Genomic DNA, 17,658 nt, shown 5'->3' with positions numbered 1-17,658 from the left:
CCAGCCCCAACAACCAACCCACCTTTCAAGGGCTAATAACTGGCTTTTCTAGTTGTTAGGTTTTTAGGTCTCTGTAAAATCCCTTCTAAGTTTGGGGGGAGGGGTGGTGGTGAAATAACTGGAAAACTGTCTCCTAAACAGGACAGTGGTAGAACTACAAGCAAAAGTCACAGAGCTGTGCTGTGTTTTGTCAGCACCCTGCTTTCCTTCACAGTGGGACCTCTCCTAAAATGTTATTTTTTAAAATCACATGACCCTTTTCACTCTTCCTGTGAGAGCTTGCTTCCCCTGAGCCTCAGATCACTGGCTTGAAAGGAAATCATTTGAGTATCTAGAGCTTGGTAGCTTACTTAAATTGAGTCATCAACTCATACATCAAACAAAAAGGCTAATTATTGCCAAAACATAAACACTTTTTATTTACAGCAGACCTCGGCAGATAATATCTTACCCAGTTCTCAAGCATTCTTGCTCTACACCGTCAATAAATGTGCCCTTTACCTGTGACATTCACCCTGAAAAATTTGATGGCAACACTTTCTGACTGGTCTTGTGCTTGTCTATACCTTGTTATGGCAAAGGAAACTCGTATCATGACAAGATCTTTCATGATTATGAACAGTAGCTCAGCAATGGAATTCTCCTTTATGGGCCTGTTCCAAGAACTGTCAAAAAAATCTTTGAGTTCAAGCAGGACAGTTTTGATGACCCCCTTAAGTGGTTTAAAGAGTCCAATTTCTTTGTCAAGGTTCTCAGAGAAAGGAGGCAATTTCTCAAGGCACACAATATTAGTCCCCAACCTATCGGTCACTGTTATGAGACAAGCCTTGAGAGTCTGAGGGCTGAGGTCTATTAACTGCTCACAAGATTGATAACAGGGGAAGCTGCAAAGGAAATGCTGGATTTCCAATCAGTTTGACTATGTTTTACACTTCTTGCAATACCCCACAGTAGAACAGATGCTGCCCCATACATGATATTTCATCAGAAACTATTTGTCCTTTCTGATTTCATAAACAAAGCGAAAGGTAATTGCATCTGCACAAGCCAGGAAGCTGAAGCCCTTTCTCTTTTAACTCCCACTTAGTCTCAGCTCGTGAATTTCTCTTCTGCTTGATCAGGAAATTAGAGCAAATTATGTAGTTACCACAGGCTGTGCAGCCATCATACATCTATAATGTTTAAGTAACAGTGTTTAATTTTTTTTAGGGTAAGCTGGTATTACTCTAGAGTAATAGTATCCAGTCTTTTCATCTCCTAAGTAAGATTGGTTCAAAGGTTTCTTTGTAGTAGGGTCTATAAGAAAATGCAACCCAAATATCCCAGGGAGGAATTGTGCAGTCTCATGCCAAAGCACTGTTTTGTCAGTGTTTCCCATGTATCAGACAGTACCTCAGCTCTTCCAAAGAAAAAATTAGGTGCACGTAGAGGTTTTCGAACTGTTGGGAAAGCAGTCAGCTTGCTGTTCCCAAAATGACTGACAGATAAAAGTAGTTCTCCATAGTGCAGGCTTTTGCCTACACAGGGAAGTGGCAGGAATTTTAATGCATTTTCAAGCCCAACCAGTTCTGGCTCTGCAGCACATGGTCAGACAGGTGACTGGGCCCAACATCTCAGCTCTTTTACCTGTTCCAAACAAATATTCCACACTACCACAGCCAGGCTGCTTTCCCCCACATCACCATGCTCTGATCTTCACAGTGGTTTACTAAAGCTTTGCTTACATCTCTTTCCAAGTAATTAATTTTGCAGTTCATCTAATGAGTCCCTCAGCGTTTCTTTTGCTGTAATGTAAGTTAATTCCCATGCTGTGACTACACAGCTGGCAAGTACAGACAGAAGCCTTAAACTGTATGAGGCTGTAGGTCTCAGAGATAACTCCTAAAATGTGCCACTAATAACCAGGCATGAGAACTATTTTAACATCTATTATTTATAAATATATAAGAAACCCCAGAATCAAAGATTAGAACTCAATGAGACAGGCATCATGTTCTTAGCACTGCTTACCCTTCAGAGCAGATTTTGCCATTTCAATGCAACCCTAGAAGCACAAGACATTCAAATCCATGTGACAAAATTAATCTACTGAAACATTTTGATGTATCAGAAGCTCTGAAGATCTGACCAGTGTTAATTAAGAATCCTGAAAAGTCCAAGTCTACAGACAGAAATTGAAAAGCAGGCAATGTTCAGTTCTGAATGCTGGAAGCACTGGCAACAGAATGGTGATATTATTTCTCCCCCCCAAAAATTATCTATTTTTTTTTTAAGGATGAAAACAAAGTTCACTTATTTTTTTTGGCCATACATCAATGCTCATATCATAGTTTTAAATATGACATACTACTTCAGAAGACCTAAGAAACAACAGTCCTATTTATATTGGAATAACTACTCGTGCTTTTGTAACTAGTCTCGAGTTACATTATAAATGCTAATTAAAAGCTGGTTCACTGTAATCACACGGGGTCCAGATTTCTGGATTCTGCGACATTTGTCTTTCCCTGCCTTGACACATGAACACTTTCTAAACATTTGCCCACCACCACTGCAGCCTCATATGAGCAGTTACCTACTGCTACAATAGCAGAGATGAAAATAATATGTAATACAGTTACTCTACTTTTGCCAACTTCTGTATTCTTTTTGCACCCTCCACATTTCGTTTGCAATGTGTATTCCAGCCTCTTCCACTTCAGTCTTTTATATTCTTCCTTCAAAATACCCTCCTGGTATATCTATACCCCATTTCATTTTTTCACATATTGACTCTCTCCACCCTCAGTCCCATGGCAGCACCTTTGACTTTGCCCACCACTGATCTGATATACTAAAAGGAATTCACTTTTGTAATTTACAAGACACAACTACAAACCTTCTCTGCATCAAGGTTATGAAGTATCTTAAAAAACATTATCTGGGTCAAGTACAGTTTATGTTACCTGCTTTTCTTAATTCTTTTTGCATTTCATAAGAGAGCACAGTAGATAATTTCAGATTTAAAGTGAACATGAAGGAAAACCAAACATTGCACTAGAATGTTACCATTCTACCACAACATCAAAAGAGTATTATGTATGTCCCAGAAGTGGTGTAAAAGGTGATTTATTATTTTGGACACTGTACTTGTTATAAAGATACCATGTCTGAAATTAATCACAAGCTCATACGGCCTTAATTATTCATCCATACACTCTGTTCTAAAGGAATCTTCCTATATCCTTCAGCATATTTGATGGCCAGTGCAGAGTTCTGTAGCACTAAAATCCCTTGCAAAGATTCAAGTGAGCAAAACCTTTTTTTTATCTTATGTTGTAATGTCCTTATGTTGACCACTCCAACAATTTTCAGAGGTGTGCATAGAAAAAAGGGTAAATGTAAAGCAAGTTCTTCTATAAAACCTAAAAGTAATTTTTCTTTCTTTAATAAAAACCTCTGTAGTATTGACTTTAAGTAATTAAATGAGCTTCTTCCTTAAATATGGCAAAATTAGCTGGCCATATTATCCTTTAGTCTCCCTTCCAAAGAGTCTTCCTGACCTTAGAAATAAAAGATGTTCCCAGAAAAAAACCACCTAAACACGTGAATGGAGCAGTTTAAACTGAAAGTAACTGTCAGATGGTGTTGATCAAGGTGGGCTCTTCCAATGCCAGCAGCCATTTTAATGACTGGATGACTAACGAGAAAACTGCCGATTGTCTGACTTCTTGCTGATGTGTTTGAAGATTTTCGCTTTGTGGACACTCTTGGACTTCTGGTAACCAAATCCTCCACCTCCACCTCTTTTCTGAAGTCTTCTGCCATGGTTGCTGTTCACATCTGAAGTTTTATTGGTTAAAGAACTTAAAAAGGGATAATTTTGAATGTTGTTTTTTTGGGTTTTGAAAGGGTTATTAAAATGAGGAAAAAAATACCAGCATTAAACAAAAAGCTGAGTTGCAAAACTATAGAGGAAACCAGAACTACATGCCTGTGGTTGTAAATACTCCTGCAGTTGTCCAAAGTGCTATTGCTTCAAGTTCCATCCACTGCCAGGTCTGACAGTAATCTAGATACAGCCTTCTATTTCATGCTTTTGCCCCTCTATGTCAATATTCCACGACTATGAAACATAAGGGTGCGCATTTCCATGAAAATAATTTTGCACAGAGGAGAACAGTACTTTGGAACACGTGTGCATTCCAGTATCTGCTGCCCCACAGCAATTGAGGCACACACAGCATGGACATGCACCAAAACACAGATGCTTGTAGGCAATTTTTGCAGTTATAGTACGTGCAATGTAACATTTTCTTTGATAAACTACTGTGGGAGCATGATGGATTCCAATCGTTAATAGCAAAAAAAACCCCCACAACTACAAACCATCAGAACCTGAGGTAGCACAGGATCTCAGTAAGTTGCACAGAACACTTATAATGCAGAAATTCAACTCTGAAACACCGCAGTAAAAGGATACTGAGGTCAACAAACGGAGGAACTTTAAAACCAAATGAAAGGCTGACTTTGGGAAGATCCAAATTATTGACATTATAGATCTGCTTCAGAGAATGGGAGTCATAAGCTCTAATGTAAGCTTTGTATGCCTCCTGGGCTGACTTGTGAAGGAAATAGTTCTTCTCTATCAGTTTTTCCAGCTGGTCAGAGAAAAAAAAAAACAACCAAGAGTCACGAACAATTATATCTGTAAAGTCCATACATATTATTCCAGCAGATTGTTTACTCTGTGAGTGGCAATGACATTCTCTATTCACTTCAGCAAAACTGCCCTGTGACAGCAGGGTGCACATACAGGTATCAAATGCTTTTATAAACAAGCAGAGGGACAAAAAAGCTTGAAGCTGAATTACATTACAAACAAAGCCTCAGCAACTATTAAATTTATAGAAATAATAAAAAAAAAGTTAATTAAGAAGGAGAATACAACTGCAGCCACACCATGAAACTATGTGTATTGAGAATTACTGGACAACGACAATACACTTTTAAGTCTAAACTCCACGATTCCGTGCAATTCTGTACAGTCTTATCCGTTATGGTGCAAATGCATTGTAAAATAAGAAGTGTTAATTCTAAGACAAAAATGCAGATAACACTAGTGTAGACTGAGATATTTGATTTGTTGTGGGCCAAGTTCCCAATTCTCATTAAATCAGTGTGTCTCGTTTGATGATTAACATATGTCAATTCAGCAAACTAAAAATAAGCTACATTAGACACCATTATTTCCTGACTATTCTTAATTAGGAACCTCTCTACGTAAGGACCAGCTTCTTGTACTTGCTATTTTCAATTTAAGTTACTGCAAAGAAACTTCATAGATCTCTTATCAAAACTGTGATTCACAGAACTCACCAACAACAGAAATTCACACCTACAGAACTATCTATGCTATTCCACTCAACTTTGTGCTCCATGGTTATTTCTGTAGCACCAGAGCACAAAGCAGGTTTAGCTGATGCTGGGCTTTATTAACACCAGCTAGTTAAAAATACATATGGACTATATACTAACATTCCTAAGTGTTGGTACTGGGTGTATTTCTGCACACTGAAGTCTGAGAAAATCATCTTACAATACATACATTACTCGCAATTAATCTAAACATTACCCAACAAAACCCCTATTTGCTAAGCCATACAAGAACATTTTGTTCAAAAGCTGAAAGCAGGTTGACATCACTGTCATTTTGCATCACTGTCCTTTTGTTATTTTGTGATGTAATGTAAAAAACCAATTCTTAAAAGCAAATTTGTACTGTATAATGATGACGATTTAGTACTAGATATTAAAATTCATCTTTAATTTCTAAATATTTTCTTGCTTTACTGTCATCGAGGGTAGGAGGATTTCCTGCACAGTACTCATTTACAGGAACTTTCCTAAACAAGCACACCTATTTGTGAACTGCAGTCGTTATAGGCTGTAACATTCTCCATTTAAAATATAATATTCAAAGTAATTGTAGTATAAAGTCATTTCATACCTGAGACTGGATGTCTGAAATTTTTGACCAAGAAAATTCAAATTCACTCAGTGGTACCTTAAAAGCAAAAAAGGAAATGAAATTTCAAAATTATTTACACTCTGTAAATAGTGAATGTGTTTAAGACCCAAGACAAAAAGACCTGCTAGATAACAGAAGATTTCTTTTTTAACACCACAGCTGTATCTGTAAAGTGCCTTTACATCAATATGACAGTATTATCACTTCCTTTAAGCTGGAGTAATAAAGATGCTCAGTATGACACCTTCTTTTACCACTTTTGCTTCAGAAGTTATACCACTTTAAAAGTCGCAAAACAAGAGCATAAGGAGAGCAACAAAAAAACTCTGTCCAGCTCTATCATATTAAAATGGTTACATTTATGGGAAGGCTACGCTTCTTTTGGAATTTAATATATTGAAATTGATCTTTGAATAGTAAAAAAGTTTTTAAATTTAAAAACCTGACACACAATAAACAAACAAAAAACCCCATTAAAATGTAGACACAAGTTTACCCTGGCTTGTTTTAGGTATCGTAGAAAGCCCAGTTCTTCTGGTCGTAAAATGAGCAGAGCATGACCTCTCCCATTTATGCCTCTGGCAGTTCTACCAACACGATGAATATATTCCTTTTGGGAAGAATAAGCAACAGAAAATTCAATCTGTTTTAAAAACTTGCAATAATCAAAGTGCTTCACAAAAAATACCCAAAATTTGACATTAATATAACGTAACATATCATTCATTCTTTCTTAAGACTTATTCTTGGCACTGACACATGGATGAGGGAAACCAACTGCCAAAGATGCAAAGCACAGGTAGGCTGAGACAGAATCCTTGGCTAAAGTAATTTACCTTTTACTGAGGGAAAAAAAATCTTAGTCTGCTGTAACTGAAAATTAAACCTTGACTTTGGTGAATTTGCTGTGTATATTTGTCAAAACTTCTGAGTTTTTTGAATTTCACTTGTGTATAGTAGACATTTATTCAAATCAGAATATTATTTTTTAAACAAAAATCAAATTTCAACTGGAAAAGCTGTAAGACTCAGGGACGCACACGTAAATTCACACTCCTCTTGAAAAGCATTTTGTTGTTTAGCTGATTAGATTTTAAATTAATTTTACAGCAAAAAGAATGTTTTAAGAAGTAATTTTTAAAAAGATGATAAAGGTCTCAGGAGCAGGGTTTCCTAGGAAGTGGTGAAGGGAAGTGAAAGAAATCAGTGGCTGGATATGATCATGGCTGAATCCTGACCTCCCCAAGCAGCAGTTTCAGCTTTTTTCTGCAACTATGTTTGTAGTTAAGATTTGATTTCTTTCTCTCTTTCCTTAACTTACCTTTGGATCATCTGGAGGATCATATTGGACAATCCAGTCAACTTCTGGAATATCCAATCCTCTGGCAGCAACATCAGTGCACAGCAATATTCCAGATTCTGCATTACAGAACTGGAAAAACGTTGTAGTACGTTTGGTTTGCTTCTGCTTGCCCTAAAAGGAAACAAACACATGGAGCATGAAATATCAACCAAAAAAAGCTAAATTTGCCAGCTGGTAAACTTAAATACAATTTCTCATTTCACATATACATTATTTTATACATATAAAATAATTTGGGGCATCTTTCCAAATCTTGGTTTTGTACAGACCAAGCAGGATCATTTCACAGTGAAGAAACAAGGAAAAACTTAAACAGCACAGGGCTACACGAAGTGACAATTCCCAGAGGTTACAGTGTATCACCAAAAGTATTAAAAATTGCATAAACATTCTGTTCAGGAGGGCTGCATAAATGTCTGAAGTTCAGAAAAAGGACATTTGCAAGTCTAGCAATACGTTAAGGGTGATTACAGGTTAAAAAGCAAACAACCAAACAAAACCCACACTTGTAGCAGTTCTATCAAAGAATAGCAAAAAAACCTCCCAAACAACAAAATAAAAGAGGACATTTGTGGTTAGTTACAACTGTTTCATAGACTTTCAGTCAATTTTTTGTCCTAAACTATCCATTTTGTGGTTTTGACAGAAAAGTTACAATGCTCATCCAAATGGTAAGAATTGGCACAGCACAACCAAACATCACCTTGGACTTAGAAAAAGCACCAAACACTTCAGGGATCAGAAACTCTGGATTTCCCTGACAAGAGCTTTACTCCACAAATTGAGTTTTAGTGCTTGTGAAAGGCGACCTCTTGGAAAAAACCATAATTCTTTCTACACAGCTTATTTATGCTCTACAGAGCATAAATTAATATCATAGTTCAGCCTAGTTCAAAAAATAGCAAATTTAATTACTGAAGTGTTGTTATTACACAGTCTTTGCTTTATCTTCTTTCTCTACAGACTAATCAGGACCATCACTGGTTCTGTGAGTAGGGTGTCTGTTTTTTTAGAAACTGGACTGAAACAAACAAGTCAAATGTAAGGTCAGTAACAACTTCCAGGTACTATGAGATTAATTGAAAATAAATTAATGAATAAAACACTTACATGAATGGCCAAAACAGGCAGATCAATATAGTTGAGTAATTCATAGTGGTACTTCACTGACATACACGAAGAAAAAAATACCATTAGTTTCTTCTTCCGGTTCTTCTTGAGGAACGTGAAGAGCAAAAGGAACCTTTTCTCAGATGGACACACTACATACCCCTGGGAAATTTTTCAACATTATTATATACAGAGAAGTAAGGAGAAGAATTCTGTTTCAGCAATACAGTTAAATCAGGGAAGGGCTATGTTGTGAAACAAATACACCAAATAGTTAAACAATGAAATATACCTGTAGCATATCAATCTCTAGTCACTAAGGTGGAAAATACAGTTATAAAGACAACTGGAGCTTGTGCATGTAACAGGAACAGACAAGTGTCAGTACCTATATTATTATTTCATGAGGTTTTATTTTATATCATCTGTCCTGCAAACATTGACTAGATGCAGGTAACTTACCAGAGTTTGCACTCTGAATAAAGCCCTTTAGGCAACTGGATGGCTTCTGCCCACTAGGATGGTAAACACCTTTTTTGTACAACCCCATTAATAATACAGAGGAATTGGTGTGTTCACAGATCATACCCCTTCTAATGTTTGTGCTTTACCTGTTCAAGACCATCTACTGTTGCTGTCTCCTTGTTATCATCAACCCCAACATACAGTGGCTCTTTCTTCAGAGAAATCTTTGCCAGATCTTCAACCTTTCTGGTTTGTGTAGCAGAGAAAAGCATCGTCTGTCTGCGCTCTGGAAAAATATTTATTTTGAAAGACAGCCTCACTTTTTAAAGGAGAATTCAAATAGCAAGTCCATAAAATACCCAACTGAAAACTACCCTGAGCAAGTCTCTTACTTTTTTTCAATTAAATTCTAATTAAAACATACTGCTACTGACAAACAAAGAGCAGTGTAATTGTATTATGGATTGTACAGGTTGTTTACTTAGGCTGGTCCCACTTCCACAATCCTAACAGCTATAAACTTGCAATATTCTCCCTCTCTGGGAAAATGTCAATATCATTTGCAATCCAATTTAGACACAAAGCAATTATTTAAATAGAGACTGGCCTTGTAATTCTACCTATTAATTGATTTAATTCCCATGAATATTTAAATGTTTTTGTGTAGGAAATCTCCTGCCTGGCTGTCATCTCTCAGCTCAAACACACATCCTGATCCTACCAGATTTTCTTGTTGCACAGGTACATGGGAAATGCACTCAGCCTGTTCCATGTCACAGCTTCAAGAACAACAGCAACGGTTCTTGATGAACATTCAGTGCCACCATCTTTGATTTTTTTTTTCTATCTTGAAGAGTCCCTTTTAAAATACAATTTCCTTTCTAACACAACGAAACCAAATTAAACTCATGCAAAGTAAATATTTCTTTTCTCTATCAATTCCCACTCCACATGTAATTTTCATGCTCTTCCTTCCCTTTCTCTTTTTAGCACTGTTCATTAACATTCTTCACATGATGTTATTTATTAGGTTTGTATATATGCATTTTAAGCATGTAGATCTGAATTTAATATTTAAGATGTGGAAACTCAAAATATTTATCATTGGGTTTTTTATGCACTATTTCCATGGGTTTTTTTTCTGCATTTTTAAAGTTTAAAAGGAGAGAGCCTTGTTGATGCTGAGAATGTGTTTAATATAGCAATTACAAAGAATAACTAAATGAAAAATTAGGAAAAGAAAAATTTTAGGTAAATACTTAAACTTCCTTAAGACACTGGTCTTGGAGGTATGAAAAAAACCTTGAACTGCAAGACAGAAGATCTTTTTCCTTATAGTTAAATCTTATTAGGAAATAATGAATTGCAAGAAATAAACAGGCAGAGGAGGATGAATGAGAAAAAACGATCTTATATGAGCAGAATTATATCTCTAAAGTGCATATGAAAACTCTGTCAGATCAATGATGTTAAACAAGCAATATATACGAGGTATTAGAAAAAAAAGACAGAGTAAGACAACCACTACGCAGTTCATTTACAGAACTATAAAATTAATGACTTCTCTTATAATACTTGAGTCAGAAAGAAGACATAATGTTAGACAAGTGATTTCCAGGAAAGAGTGATTTTTTTGGTCTTACTTGGTAAGAGTTTTATGATCTGTTTCATTTCTTCTTCAAATCCAACCTCCAAGATTCGATCTGCCTCGTCAATTACCAAACACTGCAAGTTCTTATACATGAAACCTGGAGTGTTCTAGAAGATAAACAAATTCACAGTCAGACAGGAGTCACATTTTAATAACACAGATTAGACATCAATATTGTATCTACCTGCATATGATCCAGCAGCCTCCCTGGTGTTGCTACAATGATGTTGATTCCATTTCCAAGCTTCTGTGCTTCTGCTGATCTGTTACTGCCCCCCATTATCAGACCATAGGTGTGAACATGATGATTCATGAGTTCTTTAAGAACTCCATAGGTTTGCATAGCAAGCTCTCGAGTAGGAGAAAGAATAATGACACCCGTTCCTAAAAAAATACATCAATGAGAGGAGTAAATTCCAACTCATCCAGTCCCCTCCTAACCACTCAGTCCCTAAATGGCTGAGTAAAATTCAGTTCTGAAATGAAGAGCCTTACCATTTCTAGGCATGAATTTCAGCTTGTAGATGAGCTCTACTGCAGGAATGAGAAATGCAAGTGTTTTGCCACTGCCTGTTTTTGCAGCTGCTAAAATATCCCTGCGTGGAACAGAGTTAGAAAAAGTATTTAGATAGAAAAATAAGTATTTAGTTGGCCATATAGGCAAAAGAACAGTCCCACTCTGAACAATGTTGACACTGTAGAAACCTGCCATGGCTTAAAGGAGACCAGTGGAGTTGGTATTAAAAGCTTGGTGTCAGATGCAGGTCACAGCAATCGGTCACTCTGTCTCTGGTGACAGTGTCTTTGAGACACTCTGACAAGACTAATGAAAACAGGCTTCTCTGCTTCCAAAGCCAAAGGTAAAGCTGCTCCAGGACCTTACTCTAAGTATTTGTTCACACACAGTAATGACAGGCTTTCTGTATTAATTACTATAAACAAAATACATAAAACATAAGAGAATGCATTAAAAAACCCCAACAGTTTAGGTGCAGAAAGTCATATTTCAGGAAATGGCCTCAAGATGTGCCAGGGGACATTCAGGTTGGACATCAGGAAGAATTTCTCCACTGAACAGGTTGTTACGCACTGGAATGGGCTGCATAGAGAGGTGGTGGAGTCATCATCCCCGGAGGTGTTCAAGAAACAACTGGACATAGCACTCAGTGCTATGGTTTAGTTGAAAAGGTGGTGTTGGGTCAGAGGTTGGACCTGATGAGCTTGGAGGTCTTTTCAAACCTTAAATATTCTATGATTCTTTTCTATGATTCATGTATTTAGCTTGCTAGCAAAAATCACACAACATTTCAGATATGAGAGTCATTAAAAAGACTTATTTCTTACCTGCCTTCCAGAAGAGGTTTAATACTTTTATGCTGAATTTCGGTCATGTGTTTAAACCCCATGTCATTTATGCCTTTCAATGTATTCTCACTGACAGCACCAGCCAAGGAAGCAAAAGAATTGTCTTCAAAAGCACCTGAAGTGAGGGGGAAAATGAAAAATGTTTAAACTTATTTCTTCAATTCCATCTGTCCTCTGAAATTACCCAGTTAAAACTGACCTATATGAAAAAAAAATCAAAACGTTTTTCTTATTGCATTCTACCATAAAATCCAAAGACATTGACAAAATACTCTCTGTTAATGTGGTACTAAGAAAACTACACCGAGCTAATAAGAATGAACGTGAATCCACTGCTCATGGCCAATTTATTAGTTGTATGCTTCCACCTTGCTCTTCATGGATTTTTTTTCCTCTACTGTTAAACACAAGTGTATAGAGATTTAAAAAAACAGACTTTCACTAGTAATTTTAAGACTAACAGGTGTGTATATAATGCAAATTCCCAAGAAGAGTAACTGGAGGACGGCTGAACAGCTGCTAGTGTCACATCACTATAATTCAAACACCCACATTACAAAGCTCATTTGAAAACTGCAACTTGCTCCGGAAGAAAGTGTTAGACCTTTGGATTTTTGCACACACATGAAAAAGAGAACACAAGATACCTGTTAAACCTAGTGGTAAACTGGGCACTTCATCCTCCTCTCCATCCTCCTCTTCCACTTCTTTCATTCCAGAATTCTGCTTATCTCCATTTTCTACCTCTGCAGATTCATCTTCTTCAGTTTTTGCTTTTTTGGTTTCTGTATCTAAAGTGTTGTTTTATAGAAGACCAGTCAGTTAGCAATAAAAGGGACACATTAATCATGAAAAAGCATTCCACAGACTGCATCTCCTTTAGTCTCTAAACCATGTACAAAGATCATGCTTTTACATCGGGTGGAAGGGCCTGGAGAAGGGGAGGCAAGGTTTCTATTGAATTTTTCTAAGGCAAGAGCAAAAATTGTGAAGTCCCTTCCATACAACCCACTTTGCATAGTAAAACAATGAAGCTTAATGTATACTGGATGATACTTTCTGTGGAAACAAGATAAATTGTCCTTAAACAAGTTACAAAATTCTTTCCTATCTATAATGCAGACATCAAGTTTCCAACACAGTCTGTGCTCAGAATATGTGAAACATAACGTCTCTGTTGCATTTTAAGTACCTGAATCCTCAGAGGATGAAAGCATCTCTTCACTGGCATAACCACGATAAGTGTCACAAAAATTAAATGCATGAGGAATAGAAGCTTGAAAAATATATATGTCTGTATATATATGCATATGTAAGAAAATACATGAAAATCTAGCAATGTTTCTGGGGTGCTATTTTTTGGGTAGTTTTCCAGTATACTTTAGTTTCATAATGTACAGATGTTGCCAAAGGCTGGACATGTTGCTAAAATGTCGTATTGGTTGCACAAAGAGACCACCCATCTGTCAGAGCTCTACTCTGAAACACAGGGTGTACATTTCCACAATAAACAAGAAAAACATCTGAACCGAATGTTACCAAGCAGAATTCTATGCAACAATTATATTAGCTGCTACTGATCTAGAATGAGTAAGAGTTCAAACATTACAGCTGCAATAAAACAGGTAATGCTGAAGACCTCTGGGGCTTTAAAACACTCACCAGACCGGCACATGGCACGGGGAGGAAACCCTAAGGAGGCGCTTTAGGGGCGCCCAAGAATAACCCAGCCCTGGGAGACAAGCTGTATTTGCTAAGACAACGCACCATCTCCCGCATCAGCCGCCGCTTTCCTCTTTTTCTTCTTCTTTTTCTTCTTCTCCTTCTCCCCGCCGTGGGGTCCGGCAGCGTCCGCAGGCTCCGCGCTCTCCTCCATCTCCGGGGCCGCCGCTGCTTCCTCCTCTTCCTCCTCCTCCGGGGGTCCCTGGGAAGCCACCTGGCCCTGGGAGGGCACTGCGGGGCGCGGGGAGAGAGGGAAAGAGGGAGAGGAGAGAACACAAAGTCAGCGGCGGCTCGGCCAGCGCTCAGCCGGGGGGAGGCTCCGCCGCGCCCGTACCTGACCCCTCGGCCGCCCGCAGCTTCAGGTTGCGCTGCCGCAGCTTCAGGTTGCGCTTGTGGATCTTCCTGCGGAGCAGCCGCATGGGCAGGTTGCTGGCGGCCGCCGGCACCGACATCGCGGCGGTGGCGGCCCCGCTGTCCCGGCACACGTGGGGGCACAGCGTCCGGACCGCCGGAACCGCCCGCGGGGCCCGACGGGAGCCCGGCAGCGCCCTCTGGGGGCCCGGCGGGGGCAGCGCCCTCTGGGGGCCCGGCGGAGGCAGCGCCGCCCGGGCCGTGTCCGGGCATGGCCGTCAGACCGGGGGGGAACCCTCCCAGTACCCCGCCCAGGCCCGAGCCTCCACCGCCGAGGCGGAAAAGGGGCCAGTTTTCCCGCAGGAAGGGACTCGCCATCTCCCCCGCAGGACCCGTCTGCCCGATGGTGATGCCTCTGCTCACGATTACGGGTTGTTTAACTCCAACGGGAGAAAGAAACAGAATCACGGAATCGATTAGGTTGGAAAAGACCTTTGAGATCGTGGAGTCCAACCTGTGTCCGAACACCACCGTGTCACCGAGTGCCACGTGCAGTCTTTCCTTAAACACCCCCAGGGACGGTCACTCCACCACCTACCTGGGCACCCCATTCCAATGTTTAATCACCCTTTCTGTGAAGAAATTCTTCCTAATGTCCAACCTAAACTTCCCATGGCACAGCTTGAGACTATGTCCTCTCATGTCATGCCACTTGTTGCCTGGGAGAAGAGCTCAATCCCCACTTGGCAACAACCTCCTTTCAGAGGGTTGTAGAGAGGGATAAGGTCTCCATTGAGCCTCCTCCAGACTAAACAACCCCAGCTCCCTCAGCTGCTTCTCACAGGACTTGTGCTCCAGACCCTTCCCCAGCTCTGTTGCCCTTTTCTGGACTCATTCCAGCACCTCAATGCGCTTCTTGAATTGAGAGGCACAGAACTGAACACAGCACTCAAGGTGCAGCCTCATCAGTGCTGAATACAGGGGGACAATCTGGTCCCTAGTCCTGCTGGCCACACTATTTCTGATACAGGCCAGGATGCCATTGGCCTTCTTGGCCACTGGGGCACACTCCTGGCTCATGTTCAGCCAGCTGCTGACCTGCAGCCCCAGGTCCTTCTCTGCTAAACCACTTTTCCAACCACTCTCCCCCTAGCCTGTAAAGTGAAACTTTCAGGCTTGCAGAATGTCCAGCACCAACCCTGGGGATAAAGGACACAGCTGTGTCTTCAGTAAAGACCTGCATCTGCAGTAGCCACCTGGTAGCCACCACTGTCTATTCCTCCTATGCAAGAAACATGGAAATCCCCTGGCATTTTCATCAGCCTGGCAGTGCTAGTGCATGCCCAAATAATAGAATCACAGAGTGGTTTGGGTTAGAAAGGACCTTAAATGTCATCTCGTTCCAACCCCCTGCCATGGACACCTTCCACTAGACCAGGTTGCTCAGAGCTCCATCCAGCCTGGCCTTGAACACTTCCAGGGATGGGGCATCCACAACTTTTCTGTGCAACTTGTTCTAGTGTCAGCTATGCATCTGGGAGCCCATTATTTCCAGGGCATGGTTTCTTGAAGCTCTATTAGGCAGCGCTTTCCAGCCATCCAACTAGAGTTCCCAGCAGCATGACCTTTCCTTCTAGTGTCCTTCTGCTTTTTGTCTCTGCATCCTCTTCCAAAGAGTGATTCCCTGAGGCTGAATCGCAGCATCCCTCAGCTCCTTCATGACCAGCAGAGGGCACAGACAGCCCAGGAATGCACTGCAGCTTTGCTACCTGAAATCGCTAACCACCGCGCTCTCAGAAACCTGAATAATTACAAATTGTGTACGGCTCAGCCTGTGATACCTGGCTATAACACAGAATAAACTGCAGAAATACTTCTGTATTAATTTCTAAGTGTTTATTGCATATTTTTTTTTTAAAACTACTGATGTTAGAGATGAAACAAAAGTAATTTTTCACCATCTGTAATTGTTGTCTTGCAGAGGTCATATGGATCAGCAGGATGAGAATTAAATTTATTTTGCCACAGCTTCAGACTGTGAACCATGTGAACTTGTCCAGACCTTCACGGACTAGATAGCAGGTCTAGCCACTGGCTTATTGAGTTGAATGGAAAACTGCCATCTCCATCAACTGCATTGGAAAGCAAACGGATCCATCCTCAGCAAGAAAGGCTTTTGGTACAAAATCCAGGGGACTCAGTTTTACCAGCTTAATTTTGAGCAGTGTAATTTATGTTCTGGACATATTTTCTTCCTGGCTATCTTATATTGTGTTTGCAGGATGTATTTTTAAGTAGACATGGGTTTGCTCTCCTTAGTCGGTACTGATTTACGTGTTTACTGTCTGGATCTGGATTTAACCCAGGCAGGGCTTCTTTCTGGAATATGGTCATTGTGCAGATAAAGTGTATTGAAAACCTGGACAGGAGGGAGCTGGCACTAATACTTACACTGAGGGACGACAAGATTATGTCCTTTGGCCATGGTATGGTCTGCACGTTCCCATCTTAACCAGTAGTGCCAGGATCATAACTGTTTTTGCTTTTACCCACGTCATCACATCCCCAGCTCTGCCAAGAATTAGGACCTGAAAACCCTGGTCAGGTAAAAGCCCAAATAAAAACTCACCTCAGTGGCCATGTTGGGTCCTGGCTGACTTGGCAAGTCTTTGTGAAATTGCATTAGTGTGGCACAAGGCCCAGACTGATAAACTGTCCTGAGAAGTTATGTCAGATCCCCCTGACCAGAATATATTGGCTTTGTCTGTTGGCTACTGTCAACATGGTGCACAGGGAGAACTTTGTAGATAAAAGATGATCTTGCATCTGTGTAAACAGATGTCATAGCATTGTGTATAGGAATTCAGAAATTGAAGATTTAATTAGGTGGCAAAGTATCATGTGCTCCAACATTGCTTTCTCTCAAAATCTTGTAAAATATGTTGCTTAGCGTTAACAAAGAGGTGTGCTTCTCTGGAAATTTCAAAACATGTCTTACAAGATTCTTTCTTTTTGTATTTGCTTTTTTTTTTTCTTCAAGTTGTAATTGTCACAGAAAGAAGACTCAGAAGGTAATAATGATATTTTTATTGTGACAGGTCTAGACAATAATTTGAACCACTAACTCATGGTAATAGTTCTTCTCTGAATTTTGTCATTTCTTAGATACTGTGTGAATTCCGCCTAGTACATGTCTCATTTCTGTCCAATAAATTCATTCCTAATTGCTTGAGTTATCAGGCAATCGTTATGAACAAAAGGATTTTTTAAAATGGTTATTGAGTTGTTGTCAAAATGTCTCAAATTTTCTACACATGGTCTTGCAGGAAGGTTTGTAGAGAAACATGTTTTGTGTTAGTAAAGCCTTCACAGAGCTAAATAAGTCCATATAAGGTACTCTGAATTTATCTCCTAAGATGAATGTTTTTAATGGGCTTCCAAAGTCAGTATTTTACCTCCCAGAGTCAATTTATCATTAAAGCCAAATTCAAAATATTTTTTCCAGGTTACCATTAACGAACTTGGGTTGGTTAAAATGTAACACAAAAGTAGTAATTGATTTCAGTTGTATAATTTCAGGTAGATGGTGATAATTTGTACAAAATGTACCAAAATTCAATA

The 17,658-nt window shown here is 39.5% G+C and overlaps 1 protein-coding gene across 1 annotated transcript; it reads right to left on the bottom strand.

Annotated features, from left to right (window-relative positions):
* Positions 1 to 392: 392 nt before the first annotated feature.
* DDX18 (DEAD-box helicase 18) lies at positions 393 to 14,218 on the bottom strand. Its single transcript, XM_051788069.1, has 14 exons — positions 14,021 to 14,218; positions 13,732 to 13,917; positions 12,612 to 12,755; positions 11,944 to 12,079; positions 11,095 to 11,195; positions 10,784 to 10,983; positions 10,592 to 10,706; positions 9,095 to 9,234; positions 8,484 to 8,645; positions 7,332 to 7,484; positions 6,507 to 6,620; positions 5,990 to 6,046; positions 4,463 to 4,640; positions 393 to 3,822 (listed from the first exon to the last, which is right to left on the bottom strand). Exons 1-14 carry the CDS (start codon positions 14,136 to 14,138, stop codon positions 3,680 to 3,682), a joined length of 1,947 nt encoding a protein of 648 aa, XP_051644029.1. The 5' UTR covers positions 14,139 to 14,218; the 3' UTR covers positions 393 to 3,679.
* Between the last annotated feature and the right edge of the window lie 3,440 nt (positions 14,219 to 17,658).

The sequence above is a fragment of the Manacus candei genome, unplaced genomic scaffold (genome assembly GCF_025592945.1).
Source record: "Manacus candei isolate 608988 ecotype Guabito, Panama unplaced genomic scaffold, ASM2559294v1 h1tg000023l, whole genome shotgun sequence".
In the NCBI taxonomy this organism is placed as follows: domain Eukaryota; kingdom Metazoa; phylum Chordata; class Aves; order Passeriformes; family Pipridae; genus Manacus; species Manacus candei.
This window is presented reverse-complemented; position numbering and strand designations above follow the sequence as displayed.

What these genes read in the sequence shown, in the direction of transcription:
- DDX18 (XM_051788069.1), bottom strand. Translation starts at nt 14,138, where the DNA reads ATGTCGGTGCCGGCGGCCGCCAGCAACCTGCCCATGCGGCTGCTCCGC. An exon ending in GGCTGCTGGATCATATGCAG is followed by an intron (nt 10,707 to 10,783) that starts GTAGATACAATA and finishes TTTATCTTCTAG; the next exon opens with AACACTCCAGGTTTCATGTA. An exon ending in GATACCTAAAACAAGCCAGG is followed by an intron (nt 6,047 to 6,506) that starts GTAAACTTGTGT and finishes TTTGCTTTTAAG; the next exon opens with GTACCACTGAGTGAATTTGA.